This window comes from Miniopterus schreibersii (assembly GCF_964146895.1).
Source record: "Miniopterus schreibersii genome assembly, chromosome: 1".
NCBI classification, from domain to species: domain Eukaryota; kingdom Metazoa; phylum Chordata; class Mammalia; order Chiroptera; family Miniopteridae; genus Miniopterus; species Miniopterus schreibersii.
This window is the reverse complement of record NC_138101.1, coordinates 165,475,914-165,496,621: the sequence shown is the minus strand read 5'-3', so window position 1 is coordinate 165,496,621 and position 20,708 is coordinate 165,475,914. Positions and strand designations below refer to the sequence as shown.

The window sequence follows — 20,708 nt, the reverse complement described above, 5'->3', positions numbered from 1 at the left end:
ATTCTATCTCCAATATTTTAAAATAAATTCATATGTTGAATAGTACGTTATAGGTGACTTAGTCACCTTTCAACTCTAAGATCCTCTGGAAAAAAGAAGTTATAGTTATTCAAAAACATTTTGAAAAGTCTAATCTTTAATTTCCATATGTGGTTGGTAAAATAACATATGAACAAAAATTATTCAGTGAGAATGCTGAGCAAGGGTGTCAAGGTTAAAAAAAAAAAAATCAGATAAAATAATGAAATTTCCCTTATTGCACCTCAGTTCTTGCTGCTGGATATGTCACCTGAGCTGAATGGAAAGAGAAGATTGGCCTGTTAGAGATGGAATGGGAAAATGTTGGCAGAACAAAATTGTGTATGTGTATTGTAGAAACTATCATGGGTTGCTCTATGCTACCGAAAAAGTCTGAGCATTCAAAGGACACAACAGTCCATTCTCAGATTCTCCTTTCCTGAAGGAGTGTTAAAGTCATATCCCGGCTCAAGAAATGACCTCTATAAATTTCCCTCTTAACAAAATGAAACTGTCCCCTTGCTATCCATAGCAGATGGTGACTGCTGATATAGTTAAAGCCTTCTCTGAGACGATGGACCAGAGATTAATTCATTGTCCTAGGAGAGCTGGTTGGTGTAGGCCATAATGCAGACGAAAGCAGGAAGCTTGTTCCCAGTCCCCATTTGTGTCATTCCTGCAACTTGCACATTTCCTAAGAAAAGGAACTCTTGAGTCCAACCAGCTGCAAACATGGAGCCAGGGATTTCTCTGGAGCGTCAGAGCCACAGCACAGAAGCATGAAACTCAAAGAAAAGACAACAGAACAGCAAGCAACCCAATCAAAAAATGGGCAAAGGACTTGAATGACCATTTCTCCAAAGGAAATGTACAAATGGCCAATAGCACATGAAAAGATGCTCAACATCATTTGTCATTAGGGAAATATGGATTAAAACCACAATGAGACACCACTCCACACTCATTAGGATGGCTATTACTTAAAAAAGAAACCAAAAATAATTGTTGGTGAGGAAGTAGAGAAATTGAAACCCTTGTGCATTGCCAGTGGGAATGTAAAATGATGCAGCCGCTGTGGAAAACGGTATGATGATTTCTCAAAAAATTTAAATAGAATTACCATATGATCCAGCAATTCTACTTTAGGGTCTATACCCAAAAGAAGTGAAACGGACTTGCACAGATATTTGTATACCCATATTCATAACAGCTTTATTTGCAATAGCCAAAAGGTGAAAGCAACCAAAGTATCCATCAGTGGGCGATGGATAAACAAAACTTGGTATACATTTTCAATGGAATATTATTCAGTCTTAAAAAGAAGGAAATTTTGGTACAAGCTAAAACATGGGTAAACCTTGAAGACGGTTGCTCAGTGAAATAAGCCAGACACAAAAGGACAGATGTTGTATGATTCCACTTTCATGAGGGTCCTCGGGCAGTCAAATCCAGAGTGAGAAAGTAGGATGGTGTTTGCCTGGGACTGGGAGGAGGGGGGAATAGGGTTGTTGTTTAATGAGTACAGTTTCCGTTTGAGAAGATGAAAAAGTTCTGGAGACAGATGGTGGTGATGGTTGCACAACAGTATGAATGTATTTAATGCCACAGAATTGTCCAAATAAAAATAGTTACAGTGGTAAATGTTATGTTATGTTAATAAAAAATTAGAAGCAAAGATCGGTAATAATGAATGAATGAACTGTCAAGACAATTAAGAAGAATTTAAATGTCCAAAAATAAGGGAACAGAAATGGTTAAATAAATTATGATAACCCACTCAATGGGATATTTATGTAGCCAGTAACATGTATTGATGGTGGCAACATGGAAAATGCCTATGATAGAGTGTTAAGTGGGAAGGGAGAAAAATTGTCACATACTATTATTGAAACTATAAATAAATTTAGCTCAAGGAAAGAATCTAAAAGGAAACATCAAATGCTTTAAAAATATACCTCAGAGAGGTGAGATGATTTGCCTCTTCCCCCATCTATCTTTCACTTGTTTTGGAAAGTATATGCAATCATCTTTAAAGGAAAATAAATTTATAATAAAAAAAATAGAAGGAACAAGGAAAAGTTATTAAATAATTACTATTAAAACTCCTTTTAGTTATTATCTATAGAATCTGGAACGCTGGATGTTTTTGAAAGGCTTTTGCAAAGTAGCACAAATATCAGGATGTAAGTGACTGAGATTCCTAGAAAAAACCCTTGTTCCACCTTGTGCTTCAGAAGCCACTTTAGGATTTGGGTCGCTGAGCAGAAGACACACAGGGTGAACATCTCTGAAGAAAGAAACTTTTCGGGGACAGTCATGCGTCTGGCACTGGGCAAAGGCGACTTCCCGGAGGCAGAAACTGCCTTTCTAGGTTAAAGCTGACTCACAGCTTGGCAAACAGAGCAGCCTTTAAAACTGCTTTCCAAACGGAGCTGATTCTAAGTGGGTTATTCTTAACACTTAATTCTGCAGCCATCTCTTTCTGGCTTAGTTGTCATTAGCTCATTGTCTTTCAGCAAGTCCCACCTCTAGCCCCACCCCACCACCCACCTGAAGAAAGAGAGTCAGATGGAGGAGGGAACTGGGTTCAGAGGGTGATGGCTGCTGTTTAACAGGCAGTGCTGGGAGGAGGTGGGCTACTGTGTCCCAGAGCGGAAGCTGCAGGCAAACCTCAGGTTGCTCAGCTCCTCTAGGGACCCTCCACGACCTCCCACTCAGAGCAGATCAGCATCGTCCGCTTCCCAGAAGAGGGGAGCAAGGGGGACCTGTGGAAGATGCCCCTTGAGGTGCCAAGGGAACCAGATTCTCATGATTTCAATCTGCAAGGCTTTGTGATGGGTCCTGTTGTTACAAGTTCCTGTAAGAGCCACTATCTAACCTGTCCTCTGGGTCCACTGTCCACAGCAGAAGTTGCCATACACTAGTCTCATAAATTTAGTTTCGTTCCACGATGCTCTTGGATTCTGGTTTGAAGGAGCTTTCCAAAGTCCCAGTTTGCTTCTGTCCTAGTTTCCGCCATTTTTGGACCATTCTGTTCTGTCATCAATCCTAGGTGGTTCGAGATCAGATCTCTCACTGCACAGTGAAATTGCGCCAGACCACAGGTCTCATGGAGTACTGCCTGGAGGTGATTAAGGAAAATGATCCTAGTGGCTTTTTGCAGGTAGGTACCAATTAGTATACACTTCAGGTTCTTGATGTCCCATGAGATTGAGTCTACCAAGGCCAGACTCCCAAGAGCCCTGCCCGGACATGGGTCCCTACCTTCACACTGCTAGGCGTCTGTGAGTGCCTGTTAAACTCCACTGACTCCTGGAAGCCTCTGCCACCTCGCGCTACAATACTGAGAAGTGCGTGGGCTTTTTTATTTGTTCCTGTGTTTAGTCATGAAAACATAATTCCCAAATTCCTATGCATTCCTCCAAAGCAGTTATTGCCTTGCCTAAGAATTGTGTCCTTTTGTACAAACAATCTCCTGGACAGCTTTGTCAGCTAGGAACGTCTAAGTATAAAAGGCTTCTATCTTCCTGATGCCTCCTACTGCCAGTAAGTCAGTGACTTCCCAAATAAAGTGAAGTTTTTCATTCCTTGGATGTCTCAGGATTTCTTCTGCGTTGTTTTAGTGAGATGCTATGGATGTCAGCTGAATTTTACTTACATTTCAATCCCAATGATTAAGAGACCTTTATTAAGGAATATGTAGATCCCTTGCAACTCACTTTTGAACAAACTGGCCAAGAATGACAGAGACTAAATATAAGAAATGAAAGCACTCTCTGCCAAAGAATAGAGTGATACATGAGGGTGATGATGGCTGAAAGTGTAAGAAATTCCATTTTACAGATTATCATAGGCAACCTCTCTAAACTATTTGTAAAACTCATTTCCAAGTCTTGACAGATTACCCCCACCTCACATTAGAATCAGGGTTGTTGGTTCTAGTAGGATTCATTCGTCGCCAACATACCATTATTTAATGTTGGCTTTTAGCTGATCCGTCATAAATAGCATGATCATATATCCAGGTTTGTCTATTAGAGAAATTAACAGCTGCTCATTATTTATATCATCCACTCCGAATCACAGTCGTGTCCAGATTTGCATGATAAATCATGAGTCACCCTCACCCTAGCAGGCTCCTCACCACCTGCACAGAGGCAGAAGGTGTAAGTCCCAGGGAAGGCTGCTGGGAACACCCCACGAGCGGAGGAGTGGTGTTCTGTGTCCACTGTGGTGGCATATTTCTTACGCTGTGGTCTTTGATGTGACTAGATTTCTGACGCCCTCATAAGGAGAGTGCACCTGACTGAGGACCAGTGGGGGAAAGGCACGCTCACCCCCAGGATGACCACAGACTTCGACCTGAGCCTGGACAACAGTCCTCTGCTGCAGTCCATTCACCAGCTTGACTTCGTGCAGATGAAAGGTGGGTGCCTGGGTCCCCCCAGTCGGAGCACCAGCCGAGTGGAGACTGGTGGTTGAAGCAGGAGAAAGGCAACCAGAAGGCAGCTGCCAGGTTTATATGTCACCTGAGAGGTGGGAAGGTAAACACACACACACCTATGGTTAGTGTCAAAACCCCTGAAATGGCTCCTCTCTTCTCATGTAATGGACACATACCTGTAGCTGTGTAACCTGCCTCTCAGACAGTCAGAGAGAGTCAGACAAACTCAGTGTTTGTCGCTTGGAGAATCTTAGAGATTTCAGAGGCTCAGCATCAGAGAATAGCTGGCAAAAAAACAAGACAGGAAGAGAGAGCAAGCATCACTGTACATAAACATAATCTTGTTACAGAAAGTAACCCAGAAATATTGATAAAAATCCAGGGAGTTCAGAATTGAAATGACCGCTTCCACGTGGACAGAGACAGTGAGCAAACGGTTGAACATGGGTTAGTGGGAATCTGAGGGGATCGGCGGCTTGCCAATACCGGTCAGGAAAACTCAAGCCTGGATACAGAAAGAAAATGAAAATTTGAAATAAACTTTTAACTTTTTTATTTATGTGATTAAAGGATATGGCAAGTTCTCTGAGATTTTGGGGTGGCCAAGGGAAAGGAAAAATATTTAAAATTATTTTAAGGAAATTAACTCAAATCAAAATAAAAACTCAAGCCAATCATGCAATATTTTAATGGCAGTGTAAATAATATCCATTTGAAAAATATTTCTGATAGGATTTATTTTTACTTTTTATATTGAAATAATTATATATTCATAGGAAGCTGCCACAATAGTAAGGAGGGGTCCCTGTACACTTTATGCAGTTTCTATCAACGGTTACATCTTGCATAACAATCATATAATGTCAAAAACAGGAAATTGACATTGACATGTTGTGTGTGTCTAGTTCCATGCCATCTTGTCAGGTGTGCACCGCCACTACAGTCAAGATACACAGCTATTGTATCACCACAGAGATCTCCCTCAGTCTAACCCCTTATAGTTACAGCCACCCCCCTCCCTCCACGACCCCAATCCCTGATCTGTTCTCTCTATAAGTTAGTCATTTTCTGATGTTTCTTAAGAAATTGATTTGCTCTTTGCTTCTCCCAATTAAGGTGTCCACATAATAAATGACTTTGAAGTCAGTGCTTTAAAATTTTTGTTTCTTAAGAAAAATCTACATGCCTCCTTTATCAGACAGACAGATCCATATAACCCAGCAAGGTTTAGGGCCATGTACTGAGTTAAACTCATCTTTTTAATGGATCTTTGCCTTTTTATTTTTAGTTTCCTCATTTTTTGTTTTACTGTGTACTGCTTTGGGATGATGCTTTAATTCATATTTGAATAAAGTAGTGTATAGGTTGTAAACAAAAATGCTTTGCTGCGGTAACAAAATGTTTAGCATTTATTGACCACTTACTGAGTCAGACACCCTCCTAAGTGCTTTACATGGATTAACTCATTTTATTCTCGCAGCCCTAGTTGGCAGCTGAGAAAACTGAGGCACAAGAAGACTGAGTTACTCACCTGAGCTCACACAGCTAGTGAGTGCCAGGCCCAGGATTCAAGCCCAGGGAGCAGGGCTGGGAAACCCACACCTAAAACTTCCAGTTTGTGCTATAAAGCCAGTGCCTTGCTAAGCGGCTTCTTTAAGGAATAACTGAATTCCTCTCTTAAACTTAAGAAATTTAATTTTTTTGTTGCAGCAGCTCTTTCTTGCTGTTTAAAATTTTTTCTTTAAGACCTACACAGTAGCCTGTGGAATAGAGCCATGTGAGTCGTGGTTAGAGCCCCAGGTAAATTCCCCATCAGCACCTCTCTGTACCCAATTCTTTCAATGAGGTAAAAATCATTGAAGGGTTATGTCACAAGCAACTCAAAAGAGAAAATATGTCATAAAAGAGTAATATAAAGGCTTTGGTGGGGAAGAGGGAAAAAAAGAGCCAACCCAATTAGCCTTGATGATGGGCCAGGAGGGGAGGGCCAGGTAGAGGGTAAAAGCCTCAGGACTTTGAAGAGCTTCCATCAGCTGGCAGAGCCCACTCCTCCCCCAGTCGCTGTCATTCTGAGTCACGTCCATCTGCCTACCGTGGAGCCCAAGCCTTGGGAGGATGGTAACCATTGTGTTGGAGTGAACAGACCCTTGGTCTGGTACGGGGACCTCAGGTTCATGTGCTGTGTCTCACAGACCACATTCCTAAAGCATTGTCACTTGGCCATTCAGGCTGCACACAGATAGAAGCGTGGGCACAGCTGTGTGTACAGCCCATTAGTCTGTGTACACAGCAGAGAATGCCAAGCGGTCTAAAGGCCAAAATGCAGAACTCACAGCAGGAATTCACCTGAACACAAAATTATCCAGAATGGTTATTTATGAAGGTGATATAACAGGGCATTTTGTAGGAGGCTGGATTATTCCATTTTTCTCTTCTTTTTAACACTTCATCTTAATTTAATTTACTTCTGATTAGTTCATTTATATGCTTTGCCTTGTGCTCATTACGTTTAATTAATTCAGAGAGCACAGTCCTCTTTAGAATCAGAATAATTTTTATCTGTCAGATGCTTGCGATGGAAGGAAAAAGCCAAAGCTCCTTATGGCCTGGAACTTGATTGGCTGTTGTGAAGACTTCTACTAGCCTCTGATAACTGCTAACATCTATACAACTGTATCAGTGCAGTTTTAGACTTTTTAATTTTTTAGGATATTTGTAGTCAGTTTAATAAACTGCATTTTCACAGTTTATCAGTAAAAACATCTCAAGAAGCTGCACCCCAAAATCCATGTATAAATGACCAAAATTTAAGTAGCATTTTAAGGAATCTGACCATTGTGAAAATAACAATACGTGTAATTCGATATGTTTTCTAATTGTTCCAATTGTCTTCTAATTGCGGGTTATAGTAGAAAGTTAAAATATTTTCAAAATTACATAAAATATGCATTTAAAGTTATGACTCAAACCGACAGCTAAAATGTCTGCTTACTCCTTGAGTCAAAATTTTAGCATCTCTCTGGTTTTGAAATTTTATCTCAGATGCCTTTTTTTCTTACTATCAAAGAAGATAGTTCTGTTGTTGGTTTTTACGTGTTTCCATTTAGGCCAGCTACTATTCAGTGAGAACACACTGCCTAAAATTATTCTGTTAACTAAGGATTTAACTAATCTGCTCTTTCTGATTTCACATCCCCCCCAAGCAATTTTAATGACATGTTCTCTAGTTGCCTTTTGATTAGAAAATCATCTAAGACTATGGGGAGTGGTGTTTCATCTCTCAGACTTTTCTTTTATAGAAAACAACAGATTAAGCTTTGTTTTCTTTTTGTTTTCATTACTTTGTGTTTATTGTTGTTATTGTTGTTGTTGCTTTTAGTTGTTCCTTAATTCTAAATTGCTATTGTCAACTTTTTCCCAGGTCATGGGAAGGAAGTTTTAAGATTCTTTTCCTAGTCCATAAAGGGCTCTGCTGCTTGGCTCAGAATAGATTTCAGATCCCTACCCCCTCCCAGAACAATATTACCCCAGAGACGTCTAAGTACACAAAGTATTGCAAAATTCACAAGTCCTGGTGCTGAAATGAAACACTAATGTGTTCATTGTGAACCAGGATGAAACAGTGACTTAACACTCCACCAAGCCTTTTAGCACATAGGCTGCCAATCCCCTTAAGTGCCTGGACTCACCTAAGACACATGTATCTTTATTAATTCATGATGAATGCAAGAGCTCTGAGTATGCACCAAGGTCATGGGCAAGGACAGTGTGACCTGAACAGACTCTCCTATAAATCATGGAGAAAGTGCACCCAGGGGTTTGGCAGCGATGGAGCTGAGCACACACAGTGGCTTGCATGTAATCTGTTCACTCATGTTACCCGTTCATGGTTTGGGGGTGTAAAAGCCATGTACTCAAAACCTGGGTTCATGTTTATCTTTAACACTGTAGTAGTGACAGCTTGCCAGAAACAGTCTAAACTCTCCTTAGATGTCATTTGTATTGTTCAGCCACCATAAAAAAAAAATGACAGTTCACAAAGGGACTTTCAGAGAAAGTGACTCAGTAAAATGGTATTCCCAACCACCATAGCTTGTACAGTGAAATATTTCATTAATCCATACCATCAGTTGTTGGGAGGCTTTATTGTTCCCATATAGAAACAAAAAGAAACTTCCCCTTGGAATTAGGTGTGGAGACTTCCCTCTAGTGCACTATTAATAAAAGCAGACGAGAGAGGCAGTGTAATGCAATGCAAGCTTGGCTTTAAATCCCAACTCTGCCACTTACTAGCCATGAGACTTTCTGTGTTTCAGTTTCCTCATCTACAAAGTTGAGATAATAACAGTACCAGTTACTGTGGGATTGTTGTGAAAATTAAATGAGTGAATCCATATAAGACTCTTCACCACACTGTTGTGCATTCAGTAAGTGCTCAAAGGTGTCACCTATCATTATTTTTTCCTGTAGACAGTGGGAGGCCAACTTCCCCTCCTCACCTGTCCTATTACCTTTTACAGAGGAATTCTGGGTGGCTGTGACTATCTGAAGGATTAGGAGGAAAATATTAAATGAAAATGAAAAATCTGAGCCATAATTTGAACCAGAATGGCCTTAAAAAGTTAAAACATTTGAAAACCTTAGTATAAGAAGACACTGTTGCAAAATTTAATTTTGAGCCATAGCTCCACCAGGCCCCTTCAAGGAAGTCAGTGAGAGCAGCTTCCCCTTTCTATCTAAGAGGAGACTTTTAGCCTGAAGCTTGATTTTATGGGCTAAAAGAATGCTAAGTACTAGAATTCTGATCAGATAGGAGAAATTAGTTCTTTAGGAGAAACCAATGATGTCTAGGAATGATCACAAAAGCGTTCAGATTAAGATAGCTATGGCAGCTTCAGTTACAGGAGTTTCAATAAAATAAAACATTTTTTCTTGTAGTTCAGCCCAGGAACTGTGATGCTACCCATTTCCAAAAAGGTAAATTAATTTGGAAATACTTTGGATTCTTGTAGACCATTTATTTTATACCTAACAAAGTGAAAGGGGTAATGTTAACATTCACTATAAAATGTTTTTCTAACATGTCAGCCTTAACATTGTCACATTTGCCTTTCATATGCAACATCACTTTGGGATAAATAATGAAAAAAAATGATTCTGAGCACACTGAGAAATAAACTTAGACATGCAAATGTCTCTAGGGCCCTTCATTTAGTTTCTCTCTCATGCTCACTTCCTCTCTTTTTGTTTGCTTATTTGTTTAAACCTGGGACAATATTAAGATTTGAAGATTAGTGAGTGGTTAGACTTCTTTCTTTCCTTTTGGTCTTTTAAAGTGTGTGCACTGAGGACTTATAAATGAAGTTCACATGTTTTAATTATACATGACACTATGTATTTCAATTAATCTTTTCATTATACCTATGTCTATATAGGGAAATTTGAGGAAACTCCATACTGTTTTCCATGAAAATTTGAGTTTCTTATCAGAGACATTGCAAGCATTTGTATGATTCAACCTGAAACCATCTTATTGGTTTCTTACAGTGATCTCATTCTTTGATTTTAAAATTAATGAAATATAGACTTTCCTGAAACATGAACAGAGGGAAAATGAAGACTGATAGGAGAGCTAATGAAATAAAGAGAGTCCTAGGAATTGGTGATTTATGGTAGCTCTAACTAATAAGGCCAGTTAAGAGCAAATGTCCCCAGGAAGAATCAAACCATGTCTTTAGAAGCCCTTTGAAGAATGGTTTACTTGAACTTGGCATATTTTACTCCACAATTAATATGCTCAAATGTATTCTTTTTATAAGGAAAAATGTATAAATGACAAAGTAAGTCCCTAACATGTATAATAACCTAAAGTTAACCCTCTAATTACAACTCTTGGGTGATACCTGCTTATGTGTAGATGGTCATTAGAATCATTAGAGGGAGTTATGTCTTCTCTCTTTTCCTTCCTCCATCCAGTCCTATAGTCTTTCTATTGAACAAAGCAATGAATGTATCTCATTTCCTCCACATCCAGATGTTCTGGGATTTCTGGGGCTACAGGTGCCATTGATTTCTGATAAGATTCCGTCTGAACTCTATGCCATTAACACTTGAAACATGATGTCCCTTCCTAAATAGAACACCTCCAATTAACTGGTCATAATTTTAATTTAATTATGTTTGATCTAGTAACTCAGGCATGGTCTTCTCGTAATGTATTGTGGTCTTTTCATAAGTATAAGGTAATTGACCTGCTTTATGTTCACATCTCTCATGGTATAGTCACTGCTTTTGGTTTCTAGGCTACCCACCACAGAACCTGTTTCTTAAACAGCTGTTAAATTAACCGTGTCCTTGTTTGGGATGACTGGCAAGGAACAGATTTAATTCAATGCATGACATTCAGAGTCTAGTTTTAGTTCAGCTTACCAGGTGTTCCACAATTAGCATTTGTTCATCTAAATGTCCCTGGATGTGAGCTAAACTGTTTTCTCCTATTGTTAAAGTGCTACAAAAATAAATTTATATTCTGGTGCTGAAAAAAGATTTTAAGCAGTTGGTAAAAACGTTGTTCCCAGATATATAGATTGAGTTTATGTAGGAACTTGGATTATTTTTTACCTAGCATTTCTGCGTCCGTGTGGCTAAAGGCTTAACTAATCTGCAGTGTTAAGTAACACAGAAGACGTGGCACAAAATGAAGACAGGGTTATGTTGCGACTAGAAACACTGTGACAGATTCCCACAAGGTCACAAGGACCCTGCCTCTCCCCTGCCAGGCCCCACGGCCCCCATCCTGCTCTCTAGATTCCCAGTTGACTGTTCAATACCTGCAGAGAGAATGGACTGGAGCCAGTGCTGTCTTCCAGGTATAGCTACCTTGGAAGAATGATGTCAAGTTCCTCAGATGTTTCAAAACTGAGGAATCACTGTGTCAATTGATACCAAATTTTCAACAGTACACTGTTTTAGCTACTTATATGCACAAGGCCTTGAGTAGAGTCACTGGTTTAAAAAATAAATAAAATGATAGGACCTTAGAAATACAGTGGTTTCAGAGATATTTCTCAGAATGAGCAGTTCCAACTTTATAAATTGGGGTGTAGGGCTCAGAATAAATGTTATGATAGATTTGTCAGCCATGGGATGGGTTAAACAGGCTTTAGTGGGCTGGACTGGAAATCTGTCCCCCATCTAAACCATTTCCCTTACGGATGATGTCTGATGCGGAGGGCGGGGGTGTCCTGTTCAGGTCCCCCATGCACCCGGGGCTAGCCCCTTAGCCTAGTCACGCTTATCAGAGGAATGTCTATCATTCCAAGACACTGAAGCGTTTGCAGCGCAACAGAAGCCAGGGTTACACTAATTTCTGTTTAGCTTCCTCTCCAGTCCCAGCGACCCCCATCCTGCAGCTGGAGGAGTGCTGCACCCACAACAACAGCGCCACGCTGTCCTGGAAGCAGCCGCCGCTGTCGGCGGTGCCCGCGGAGGGGTACATCCTGGAGCTGGACGACGGCAGCGGCGGCCAGTTCAGGGTAAGCCGCGCGCGCCCCCTGCGGGGCCAACCCGCGGCGCCCCGGGCCCGCCGCGGAGTCTCAGCCGCTGGCCACCTCCCCGGGGCGGCCATCCCGCATGGCCCGCCTGCCCATCCCGCAGGGCCTGCCTGCCCATCCCGCAGGGCCCGCTCTCTCCTTGCACCGGGCAAAGGTGGATGCGGGAGCCTCTGATGGAAACAGCCCCACGGCTCCTAAGAGCAAGTCCGCGCAGTGCTGCAAGCTGCGGAGGCCATGCCCGCGTTCAAGTCCAGGTTCCCCCACTTGGGCCCGCTCCTCACCTCTCTGAGCCCCCTCACCCTCAGTTGTAAAATGGGGGTGATGATGACAACGTGTACCTCATGCATTGGTTAAGAGTCGCGTAGATAGTCCATGTAAAATCCTCAGCCTGCTGCCGTCCCAGGCTGCATCTTCTTAGTGCCCCCCTGGAGAGCTGTCGTTTTAAGGCAGTGCTTTGAACGCGATTTATTTTTACTCATGACATCAGAGTTATGTTGCAAAGTGTGCAGCTAAACAGGAAGGCAGATGCCTAACCTCTGCTAAAGATGCCTTATGCTAGGGCTTATTTTAAGCCTTCGAAATGCCGCTCTTCCTCCCTTCCCTGTTTCTTCCCCTGCCTTCTGTACTGTGATGTAAGCCTGTACTCCTACCGCTTTGCGTGTATAGTCTTCCTAACAGTTCCCGAAGTCATTGGTGGAATTATAATCACAGCATAGAGACCACCCTCATGTTTTCAAATTTGTTTTTATAAATCATGCTGATGGATAAAGAGCTCACAGGTATAATATACTGTATAAATGCTATGTTAATAATAAGTGTAATGCTACCTTATAACACCCAATTTTAATTTTTTAAGCCAGAGCTGCTAATAACTCCCATTCATTAAGCTGCCAGGCCCATGCTAAATACAAGGTAGTATGGTAGTCAGTTTGCCCATAGGACCTTATATAATCCTCACACCAACCTCATAAGCTGGGCATTACTATACCCATTCTACAGATGAGGAAACTAAGGCTAAAAGAGGTCAATTAAATGGCCCAATATCTCACAGGATTTGAATCCAGATCAGGTTGATGCCAAAGCACTTGTTCCTAACCACTGGGAAACACTACCCCCTAGCCCCTTACAAGGGTTCCTGTTAAATGGTGGCCTGTTATTTGTTGACCCTCAGGAAGTGTATGTTGGAAAGGAGACAATGTGCACCGTGGATGGTCTACACTTCAACAGCACGTACAACGCTCGCGTCAAGGCCTTCAACAAAACAGGAGTCAGCCAGTACAGCAAGACCCTGGTCCTCCAAACGTCCGAGGGTAAGGCCCTTCAGCAGTATCCCTCAGAGCGAGAGCTGCGAGGCGTCTAGAATGGCTGGCAAGCCGGAGGTAGCCCCACCACTGCCCACACGCTGCAGTGTTTCCATGACTTGCTCTGCATTCTGGCACAGGGCCACTGTCCTCTCCCGCGCTAGAGCCCATGGTGTGTGGATGTGCCAAACCAAAGAGTCCACAGCGGCAGCTCAAATGGCTTGGGCCGGCGGCTTCCTCTGCTAACACTCTAACTAAGAAGCTGAAGAAGCTGAAAAACGAAGGCCTGAGTGCCCCCCGGTGTGTGAGGCCAAGGTAGCCAGGCTCTAGGGCAGGCTCCCATTTTCCACCATACACACCCTTTGCCAGTGCTGCCCAGGTGATTGTAAATTGCCTTTTAGTTCTTGCTAATTCCTGAGGGTGGGCTGAGGTTCTTTCCAGCTGTGAGTTTGTCTGACTAAGCGTGTTTCCAATGGGTGTGGGGTGCTAGAGTAGTTCAGAGCGAGCCTGCTGGCCACCCCTGGCTTAACCAGCATGGACTGCTTCCATTTCGCACCCAGAGCCCCGGCCGGCGGCACCAGGACTGAGGCCTCCTGTGGGCACCAGACAGGACAAGACAGGCAGCCCTGCCTTACTTTGCGATTTCATCTTTGCCAGTCCCTCGAGGCTTGGTTAGGCTGCTTAGGGCCACCACATAAGGTCATTCTCTAGAGAACTTTCGCTTTGTGGCTAAACTGTAAATATTTTGGTCATCAAAGGCAAGCCACCAACTCAGAAGAGAGGCTTGAATTTGATGGCCAGGTATAACCTGAGGCTTTTAACATTTTCGTTTTAATAGCAATTGCAACACATGAAACTCAACCTATGAAGAGGTATTTGTGGTTGGTGCCAAAGCATTTTCAGACCTTCTGGGTATGATTTTAATCATAGATGTCACCCTCACACCACCAGCATTCTCCATAACTTCCCTCTGCAGAACTAATTTTGTTGATTTGGGTCAAATCCGAGACGTTAGCTAAAAGAACTATGGTGGTGTGTTTTTCCCCACTTCCCATAAACCTCAGCCCATGCCAGTCACCCCTAAAATGGTTCACATGGTTAAAAACAAGCACAACTTCAAATCCCACAGCAAGGTTGATAGGCCCCTGGCCGTGCAAACCATGTGTGGGGAGCAGTCATAAGTCTGCGAGGAATGCTATTCAAAGAGAAGGATTTCTTGAGGGGAAAATGCCCACGTGGTCTATTTCCGTTTGGATTATAGGGATGTAGTAGCGAGAGCCAACTTGGAATGATCATTTTAGCAACTTCTCCCTGGGATGGCCTATCAGCCTGAGAGCAGTAGCCTCTTCTCCCAAAGTACCATGCTAACCTCCAAAGCCCTCCAGGAGTTCCTCTTAGACGCAGTGCACAAGTCCCTTCGCAGTGATGGCCTCATTTCCATGTGCATCCAGGATGTGTGATAGCAGAGTGGGGTGCACGCCGTCAGAGCAGGGAGACCATTTGCAGCCAAGTTACTAATGCGTGCCATCAGACTTACGGGGAAACTATTTCTTTTCCTAATACATTGTGGAAATCATACTATTCTGCTAAAATCAGTTATTAGCTTCGTAGCCTGAGCACTTATGTCTCTCTTTTCATCCTGCAGGAGGGTGTAGTTTGTAGCTTTCACTTAACGTTCCTAAGATTATGGTGTCTAATAAATTACAAAGTTGGAACTGCGACCCTTGGTACCACAGTCACAGAACTGGGGGTCGTTTTCTAAAAGAAACTAACGGAGCAAGTCCTCTTCCAACAAAGAAACTGTGCTGTAGAAAATAACTTCCTCCGTGAATTTTATATATTGTGTACAAATATAAGGTATGTATCTTAACTACAAAGAAAGAAACCTTATCACCGTGTAGATATCGGGATTCTCTGTTACTGCACAGAAGTGATTTTCTCATGATGAAATAAAGTTCACACACATACCTTCTCCATAACTTTGGCTTGTTCTATTTGTTTCTCCCTCATTCTAACTCATTCAAACAGTGAGACAAGATTTAGAAAGCAAGAAAAAAATACAATGAATAGTTTGTTTTTCAAAAAATGATTTAATCAATCTGTAACAATACAGAAAGCCTATAGAATTAAAGAATTATATCTCTTTTTTGTTTTTTAGAAATCAGTGGGGAAAATGCCATTAATGGAGTGTTGATATATTAAAGGATCTTATGCTTTATTGAGATTATTTCGTATAGTTCCTGGAAAGGTTTGCATCAGAGATTTTTTTTTCTTTGCTGCTACTGGGGGTGATGGGGTGGTTGGTTTTGGCTTTCTACTATAACATAATCTTTTGCATTCTTCTTAGCAAGAGTTAACCCTTTTCCAAAGTTCAAAACAAAAAGTCTTTGTCACAGAATACAATCATAGGTGATTGCAAGTTGAACTTGTATTTACATGCATTCCATCTGAGGTTTAAATCACTTATCACTTACACTCTTTGAACTATCACAAAACCTTCTGCTAACCTACAGGTAACCTTAGCCGGGAAGATCAAATGTCTGCATTGTTATGAACTCTCATCACTTTTTTCAAAAGCAAATGTGTGTTTATTTATCTATTTGTTGAGCAGCGTTTGATAAGTACCCACTGTGTCCTAGGCTGTGGGTATGGAGTGTGGAGCAGGCCTCACCCCTGCCGCCTGGGAAGAGACAGGCCTTGAAGAAATAGACACACCAATAGTTGCATATTTGCAAGTCACTATAAACAGCATGAAAGAGGGGAAAGGGACCAGCAGGAAGACATCATTTGTATAGGGGAATTGGTCAGGAGAGCAGTGGAAAATAATTTAATTCAATGGAAATTATAAAAAATGTGTTATTAAAAGAGAAGAGAAAAGGAAAATGCATGTTTGGTTAGTTGCCTGAAAGCAAAGTTCTTGGGAATGTACCTAAAATAGCCATGCAAATAAGGTCGGCAAATTACCCTGACTTAAGAAGAAATAGAACTATAAGCAATTAAGAATGTTAACAAAATTTTAAAATACGGCCTACAACCCTGGCTGTGTATATCTTTAAAGTAATTCATTAAATAGCCATCATGCCTGTGTTACACAGGCTTTGAAACCATCTGCAAAAGAATATCCATTGAAAACATTCTGTAACAAGACCGTCTTAATACACAGAGTTCTGGACTCATGCTGTATCTGGGAGACTACTCCTGAAAAAACAAAAAGAAAGACAAGGCTGACAAGACGACAGGAAATATTTGTGTTTATTTTTCCCTCTGCCTACCTAAACAGACTATACCTTTTTCGTTTTCTTTACTCTGAAGACAAGTGAAATAGACCAAAGGTACTATTCCTGGGGTCACGTAACTCATGGAGACTGTTGATTGGCTGAAAAGAAAGGTCTCTTCTCTGACCCGCCTCAGATCTCAGAGCAGGCGATTGCTCCGCGCGGCCTTCTCCGCAGAGATGGAGCTGCAGCTCACCAGGCCCTCTGGGGCTTAGGGCACGAAGGGTGGCACACTCTGTGCAATAGATACTCCTTAACACTCCGTGCGGAAAGATTATTTTTCTTGGACAAATTCTTAGAAGTGGCATTAGGGGCCAAGGAGTATGAACATTTTTAAGGCGCTCGGTCTGTTGCCAAATTGCCTTCCAAACAGATTTTATACCAGAAATGTATGAACTGTTCCACTTTTGTCACTTTAACTCTACTATTTAAAGTTTAATTTTGACCTATAGGCAAAAGCTTTTGACCCAAAGTTAAAAATGTTTCTAAAAGAGGGTTTTGGGGGAGGTTTTGTTTATTTTTTGTTATTTTTGTATCTGATTAACTTTTTATTTGAATTTTTTAATTTTATTTTTCAATTACAGTTTACGTTCAGTATTATTTTGCATTAGTTCCAGGTGTATGGCATAGTGATTAGACAATCATATACTTTGCAAAGTGAGCCCCTGATACTTCCAGTACCCACCTGGCACCATGCATAGTTATCACAATATTGTTGACTATACTGACTATATTCCCTATGCTGTACTTTACATCCCCCCGACTATTTTGTCACTACCAATCTGTACTTCTTAATCCCTCACCTTTTCACCCAGTTCCCCCAACCCTCCTGCCCTCCGGCAACCATCTGTCTGTTCTCTGTACCTATGAGTTTTTTAAATTCAACATATAAGAGAAATCATATGGCATTTCGTCTTTCTCTGTCTGACTTATTTCACTTAGCATTAAAAGAAAGTTGTTTAATGTATATTTTCATGGGAATAATATTCTGGCTATTTTACATCTAAGGGCTACATGAAATACATTATAACATATTTCAGGGGAAATGAACATGATCTAAAGGGGAGAGAAGACTTCCCAGAGAAGAGAGAGGGAGAGAGAAATCCAAACAAAGGGACTAACTGTATGCAAGACAAAAACTTCCAAATCGGCATTCAGGTGACTATGAAAAGGACATCATTCATTCAGAAACATTAATTGGGCACCTCGATGTTGTCAGGCACTGGGCTGGGCCCCAGGACCACAGAGATGCATAGGGCATGGCCCCTGCTCTAGGGGGCATGGGTTTACTCCTACTCCTTCCTGAACTTCACGGCGCCTAAAAGCTATGGTACCACCTGCCCTCTCTGAAACTAAGATGCCTACCCTACGGTATAGATAGTCATCTGACAAGCAAGAAGTAAGCCACAGTGACCTCTGACTGGGCAAAAAGGAAGACAGAGTTCAGGCGTAGAAGCTCCTGTGTTATCCTCACAGCAGAGCCCTTGGTCTCACACAGTTCTCACTTATTCTTAGTTTACACACGGTCCCACTGACCTCACGACTCATTTTCAAAGAGCACTAGAAGCATCACATTGGAAGAGAGAAGGAGGATTTGATACAGAAGTGAGTTGAGGCTGTTGGTAGCATTGAGCAGGAAAGGTAACTGGAACAAGTAAACAGACAAAAATAAAGTGAGAACATTCTATTGCATATATTGTGATTAAGAAGTTATATAATGCATTTTGCAAAGATTTCCATCTAACACACTTAAAAGTCAGTATATTACTTGGAATCTTCGATAATGAGGTATTAGATATACCTCAGAAGGCCTTATGGCATCACAATATGAAATAAGCCCCCCACCCGCCAAAGAACACTATGATGATAAACCTAATCCACTTTGTGTCACGGTCCTAAGGACCTTATTCATCGTCCATTAAAATATTCCATGAAAAATGACAGCTATATAGACTTTAGACTACACCTCGGTTCCCATTGCTAATGTCTAACAGCCCCCCATTCTGTTGCTGCAACATTCCATGTTTACCCTGTGCATTTTTTTTTCTCCATTACTGCTTAAAAAGTTGCCACAAGCTTGGCAGTTTAAAACAGCACAAATCTATCACCTTACAGTTCTAGAGGTCAGAATCCTAAATGGGTTTCACTGGGCTTAAAGTGAGGTATCAGTAGGGCTGCGTTCCTTCAGGCTGTTGCAGGGGAAAATCCAATCTTTTTCCTTTCCTGGCTCCTAGGAGCCGCCTGTATTTCTTGGCTCATGGTTCCTTCCTCCGTCGTCAAAGCCAGCAGCATAGCATCTTCCCATCTCTGATTCTGACCATCTTGTTTCCCTTCTATAAGGACCCTTTGTGATTCCCTTAGGTCCACCTGGATAGTTAACGTCCCCAAATCAAGATCCTTAACTTAATCACATCTGCAAAACCCCTTTACCATATTAGATGACACAGTCACAGGTTCCCAGGATTGTGATGTGGACACTATTGGGTACACCATCATTCTACCTACTACACACTCTATGAGGAAAGTATTATAATTATTAATACGATACTCTACATATGGGAAAGTTGAGTCTCTGAAAGGTTTAGCAACATGTCAGGCCTGGGCCTTTCAGCTTCCAGTGAGCAGCGCAGTGTGCTTGGGTGCTGACACCAGAACTGTGCTATTTGCTCTCAGCTAAGGGAAGGAAAGAGGGAAAACAGCCTTACGTCTGTCTGCTAGGTGTCTGAAACATCTTGTCAGAAGGAAGCAGCGTTGTGTAGCTGCCTCATGTGTTTATCCAGAAACCCCAGCCAGAAATAGGACTTTAACACTTTCAGAGTCATGTGAGAGTTTTGTTGAAAAGAATAACATTCCTGCTTTAAAAAGGAGGTGTGGGAGTAGCTGTCATTTCCAGCATGATATCTGAGCTCCTGCTCAGGTCCTGTCCCTTTTTCATGTCTCTGCACTTCCTCTGGTCCTCACTCCCACCCCAGGACCCAGGCGAGCGCTCCCCTAGACAGGCCCTTCAGCCCATTCGGTACCAGTGGCAGCTCTTGGTCTGCAGAGACTGGTCGCTGCCTGAGAAGGTAAAGGAATGTTGGAGCCACATCTTCGAGGCTATAGATAAGACTGTAAATTTCAACACTTCAGCAAATAGGTGCTCAGGGCACTGAATAAAAGAGTTTTTAAGCATCTTCTTAGTTGAATGTCCACAGCAGCCATCTTCCCCAACACCTTCCAGGATTGTTTTATCAAATGACAATAAAAGGGCTGAGATTCTTCAAATTTCATCTTAGAAATTGCTTTCTGAAAGAAAATGTAAAAGGCATTGTTCATAAAGGTTAAAATGCCTTTTGCCCCATTAGACTCAGCATCACGCTACCCCTTCTAATGTGATAGCTCCTCCCGCGCATCAAAGAAAATAACCCAGAGAATATTCAGTGGTGCAGACAGAATGTAGCCCCAGAATGACCTCCAATGCAACTGTCCTAAATCTCTTTGCAGATATTTTGTAGTGATTTGAGGACAGCATAAGTATTGCACTCTTAAACCCTGATGTCCTGAGATAGGCTCACTGCTCCCCCCACCCCCCCACCCAGCAGAGAAGTTGTAACCTTGTGGTGGGGGTTGGGGGGAGTGGAGGTGAAGAACCTCATCTGACCTCAGAGACAACCACAGGGAATGCCTCAGCCCACTCACCCCCTATGGCCAAAATCCCAAAGGGAAGGGTGATGTGTTTGCCTTTCAATCCGTAACCACCACAGGTCACGAAATTACTCTATTTAGAGAGGAAAGATTCATCCTCAATATAGTGCAGAGTTTGGAGATTGATATTCAGCCATCTACTCAAACCCTGGTCACCCCTGAGACCACTGGTGTGTGCCCCTTGGCCTGTAGCATAAATTTTACCTTTTATACATTTCCAAGGCATTGTCACCCCCAAAATGTTATCCACCAGGAATTGATCCTGCCTGGATCCCTTTTCTGTCCCACTGTAGCTGGCAGTTTGGTTCGGATGTGTCCCTTAACCTCTCAGGATTTCAGTTTATTGTTGTGGGGTTTTGTTTTTGTTTTTGTCTATAGACTTAGAGCAGATGACCTCTAAGTTCTTTATAATTAGTACCCTCTGGTTTTCTTC

General features: G+C 41.9%; 1 protein-coding gene across 14 annotated transcripts in view; it reads left to right on the top strand.

Moving 5' to 3' along the window:
* Positions 1-20,708, top strand: part of TRIM9 (tripartite motif containing 9) — an 87,224-nt gene that overhangs the window by 49,919 nt on the left and 16,597 nt on the right. For 6 of the 14 annotated variants that reach the window (XM_081161735.1, XM_081161738.1, XM_081161741.1 and 3 more), the window contains exons 4-7: positions 3,071-3,181; positions 4,291-4,444; positions 11,840-11,997; positions 13,187-13,325. In XM_081161735.1, coding sequence (XP_081017861.1) covers positions 3,071-3,181; positions 4,291-4,444; positions 11,840-11,997; positions 13,187-13,325 — 562 coding nt within the window. Of the gene's footprint in view, positions 1-3,070; positions 3,182-4,290; positions 4,445-9,400; positions 9,440-11,839; positions 11,998-13,186; positions 13,326-20,708 lie in introns of all 14 variants that reach the window. The other 8 variants (XM_081161732.1, XM_081161737.1, XM_081161729.1 and 5 more) reach the window with 2 other exon arrangements.